Source organism: Gossypium raimondii, chromosome 10 (assembly GCF_025698545.1).
Source record: "Gossypium raimondii isolate GPD5lz chromosome 10, ASM2569854v1, whole genome shotgun sequence".
Taxonomy (NCBI): Eukaryota; Viridiplantae; Streptophyta; class Magnoliopsida; order Malvales; family Malvaceae; genus Gossypium; species Gossypium raimondii.
The window spans coordinates 12,067,761-12,072,016 of NC_068574.1; the positions used below are offsets into that span (position 1 = coordinate 12,067,761).

A 4,256-nucleotide genomic window follows, 5' to 3' on the forward strand; every position below is an offset into this window, starting at 1 on the left:
ATCCCAAGGTAATGTAGCTTTCAGCTCTATTTCAACTCACAACATATGTGCCAAACGGTACTGACTGCAAGGCCAGCAAATTTGCCCTTGCCCTTGCCAATCTTGTTGGCTAAGGACCAAGGTATCAGCTAATCCCCTTTCACCAACTAGCTAAAGACAGCCCCTGAGGCAGCCTTCAAGCTAGGTATAAAAGCCAAGCATCATCTCCATTTTGTCCTTTCTTATATTTATTGTGACTCTACTAAAAACTCTTCTTTGCATTCATATTTAGTTGAACCCCCCACTATTTTGTTGAAAGTTGACCCATCGGAAGATGATGACATTGGTCAATTCCATTACATTCCAATCCCATCACTATTGTGCTTTATTAGAGATATGTTACTCCTTTGAATTGAATTCTCTAATGAAGGCAAACGCAACTTCAAATACAGCTTTCAATAGGATTATAATAATTCAACTTCACTGCGGCCCCTATCATTTGGAAATTATCTGTGGCTGAATTTAAAAATAAGGGTTTCAGTCTTAAATGAGCCTCAGATTTCTGGCTTGGGATGGACCTTTCCACGAGTGGACCCAACTTAGAATCTGGCCTGATTCTTGTGATTGATTTGAATATCAGTAAAATTTAATGCACAAGTCCAACCAAGAACATTGTCCACATTTATACGGAGAATTATTCATCCCTCTTTAATGATTCATTCATTTTAAAAAAGAAGCAATGCTTCTTGAAAACGTTGTCTTAAAGAACCAAGGATTATAATTATTTGGGCTTCTTGAACACGATATGTAACACAATTATGACATGAATACACATATTGTGGGGGAAAAAAGGCCTGATGGACATAAAGGGATAAAGCCACTGAGGATGAGGAATTGGTTCATCCGATTTTTAATTAGCTCAAATATACAAACTGTTTACCTATGATCTATAAGATACAAATCAAGAGAAATGAAATGGTCGAGGGCTTCACGATAGTGATTACCTGATTGTTGCCGGCCTTCTTGACAGCCAAAATTGCAAACTGGGTGAATTATGGTCAGTTTCAGTAATAAATTAAGCCAAACATGGAGACCACGCCATTCTTTTTGTTAGTGACATTCTTAATAGTCGGCATGGAGGAACCTCTCGTATTCGGTCCCGTTTAGTGTCTTGTTAACATCATCCCAGTTGCTCACAAAATCGCATAACGAACCTTTGTGTATTTTAACCTGGCGACTAGTTAATTCCATCAGTGGAAGGCCTAGAAACTCTTGAACATCTTTTAGTTTCTGGTACAAACACGAGAACCAATGACATGAGGCAGAGCCACGAGTTAGAGAAGAATGCCTACATGAAATATAGAGCTAAGTTTCAAATGAAAACTATTACACATTGTTCAAATCCATGAAAGTTTAATGATTATGTTTAAACCTCCTCGAGTTTTAAATCACTTCAAAAAAATCTAGAAAGATAAATTTAAAAAATGGCATCGTGTAAAGGGTGCAAATCATTTAGAAGAGAAGATGCTTATTTTTCTGTTGAGAAATACTATAAATACTCATGAAAATTAGTCACCGGCCTTACCGTACGGTTGGTGACAAGATCCTCATAGTACAAAACCATGTGACGGGTGCTATTGAAGTTCTCTAAAGCCCTAGCAGTGATCATCTCTACTTCTTTCAGATCACTTATTAGTGATGTAGAATTGATAATTGGCTTGTAACTCGAAAGCGCAGCAGCCTGCATTAAGTGACCACTGACCAGCAATAAGTTCAAATGTCGAGAAGAAAAAGTGGAAAAAGAAAATAGCGAGCTAAACGAGTCTGCAATATTGAGCAGAGCTAGCAGGGAAGGAAGAGAGACCTCTTGCTCCGAATGAACATGAGACTTGTGGGTTCCATTTAATAGCTTAGCTTTGCGATCATATGAATTCGCAAGTACAGAAACCATCCTTCGAAGCAAATTTCTTCGGAAGAGAAATATGGCAGAAATACCCCGATGATTAAAGTATTCTACTATTTCTCGATGGTGCTCCATCAATCCCTGCAGAAAAAAATACATCAATCAAGCAGCTCATAAGACCAAACAATTTCCATCCATCACATTGGATTGGAACCATCTCACTTTCGGAGTTCTTTACATGGTTGCTTCTAGAAACAAATGTGGTTTTGTTTGCTAAACCACAGAGATAAAACATACATGATGAATAGTAAACACAGCACTTTTCTCACTTTTAGCTTCATAAGATCACCCATTGAAAGCTATAAATAAAACAATGAATGAAAACTATGAACCATCATCTGCCTGAATCAAATTCCATAGAACTAAAATGCATGGGTTGAAGCATCAACAGGGGCGAAGCCAGAACAACATTTTAGGGGGGGAGGATGAAATTTTAATTTTTTATAGCCTATATCTTTATAATTTTTAAAAGATTAAATCAAATTTTTATAATTTTAGAGGGGCCAAAGTGCAATTTTACCTTTATTAATTTAAAATTTTAAATAAATTTAAAGAGCCTAAATAATAATTTTCCATTTTAGGGGCGGGGGTGCTGGCATCAAGCATCAACAGCTAAAATGAACAGAAAGAGTTAAAGCCCAAACCACATTATTACTGCCATGGTTCCAAGTTTCATCTACAATCTTATCAGCAAAATTTCGATATTATAACTGAAAATTCGACTACATTGTTTACCTGATTCAGCATCCACTTGAAGCCAACTGCAGCCGAGCACTCATTCTTGGAAGCACTAGTGAACCAATCTAAATTGTAAACTCTCTCCAAAGTCTGTATAATATTCGATACATTGTTCCTCCTATCAATTACAGAAAAGATCTCACCATTTGAGCTTACATTGATATGGCTATTTAGTAAAGTCTCAAACCATCCACTTCCAGATCTTTGCATCGATATTATAGCGAAGAACCGTACCGGATTCAAAGCGCATTCACCCCTGCCAAAGCATCAGCACCAAAACTTTAAAGCAAATTTGATTAAATGCAAAATAAAAACAAAACCATAGAATTAAACCCTCCTTGTTTACCTACTGAAACTTTCAGGCTTTGGATAATGCAACGTAGGAATTAGAGCCTCTAAAGATGGCTTCTGAATGAGTTGGATGTTCTGAAATTTGAGCATAGTGAAAGTACCGACATGTTTTAAGCAAGTTCCATAGAGATAAACACCACACAACATTGCAAACCATAAAGCTATTGTCCTTGAAAACAATGGAGATTTCTTAGGAGGCTTTATAATGAGTGTATCCTGGAAAAGGAGAAGAAAGTTAAAACAATGGAGAACCAATAGAAACAGATCAAAGATGTGAAATAAAGCATTATCCTTCAAACCCAGAAATTATAAAGCTGAAATTTTAATTTAAGAAAACAAAATAGTTTGAATAGATAGCACGAAAAATTAAACATTTTCTTCAAAAAGTTTAGAGCTTTACCACTAACCGACACATTCCAGAGCCATTAAACAAAAGTCAGAACCCCATTTCCTTTTATAAAACAAAGATTAAAAAAAAGACAGAAAGAAAATAAAGTGTAAATGAAAGGGTACCTTGCTAAATAAACAGATATACTCGGCCATTAAATATATTTTGCAGAAGCTGAAGCTGAAGATGAAGCAAACCCAGAAAAGGAGAAATGGAAGCTGAAGCCTGAAGCTGACCTCTGGTTAGCTTTCTTATATATATATATATATATATATTCCCTTTGCCTCGTGGAAATCAATGAAATGGAAGTGAAACAGCTGTTTTTCCAGTGTTTGCTCTGTTCTACTGACAAATGCAGATATTTATTTAATTGTGAAAAAAGAAATAAAGAAGACTGAAAGAAAGAAACACAGTCAAACAAATGGCTGAACTGAAATGAAATCTGGTAAGGCCCCAGCAATGAGCAAAGCACGATCCTCGAATCTAACAAGTGGAAGCTTCTACTTTTCCTTCACTTAATAGTCTTGACTTTGATGTTTTATTTTTTTTAATGTTAAATTAGAACATAAGTCTTTGCTTTTCTCTTCAAGGAATTCCCACACGCTTCAATTTGGGAAATCAATTAAAGGTTAAAATATGTTCTAACTTCTTATAATTTCATATATTTTGATTTAGTCTTCGTAGTTTTATTTAATCATTTAAATTTTTTTACTTTTTAAATTAAAAATTTAGGTTTAATTTTATCATGTTAGAATTCTTCTATGAAATACGTTAATGTAATGTTTTTAAATTAAAAAATACTCAATTGGTAAGATGTAACAAAAATGTTATTATAAT

The 4,256-nt window shown here is 35.0% G+C and overlaps 1 protein-coding gene across 2 annotated transcripts; it reads right to left on the bottom strand.

The window, feature by feature from the left end:
• Positions 1 to 866: 866 nt before the first annotated feature.
• Positions 867 to 3,894, bottom strand: LOC105778262 (uncharacterized). 2 transcript variants are annotated; one of them, XM_052621679.1, is made up of 6 exons: positions 3,545 to 3,894; positions 3,027 to 3,247; positions 2,678 to 2,936; positions 1,844 to 2,023; positions 1,565 to 1,720; positions 867 to 1,327 (listed from the first exon to the last, which is right to left on the bottom strand). In XM_052621679.1, the coding sequence occupies exons 1-6, from the start codon at positions 3,572 to 3,574 to the stop codon at positions 1,217 to 1,219; spliced, it is 957 nt and encodes a 318-aa protein (XP_052477639.1). In that variant the 5' UTR covers positions 3,575 to 3,894; the 3' UTR covers positions 867 to 1,216. The 2 variants fall into 2 exon arrangements, with proteins under 2 accessions (XP_052477639.1, XP_012457391.1); XM_012601937.2 differs by having other exon boundaries at positions 867 to 1,269; positions 3,545 to 3,889.
• Positions 3,895 to 4,256: the final 362 nt, after the last annotated feature.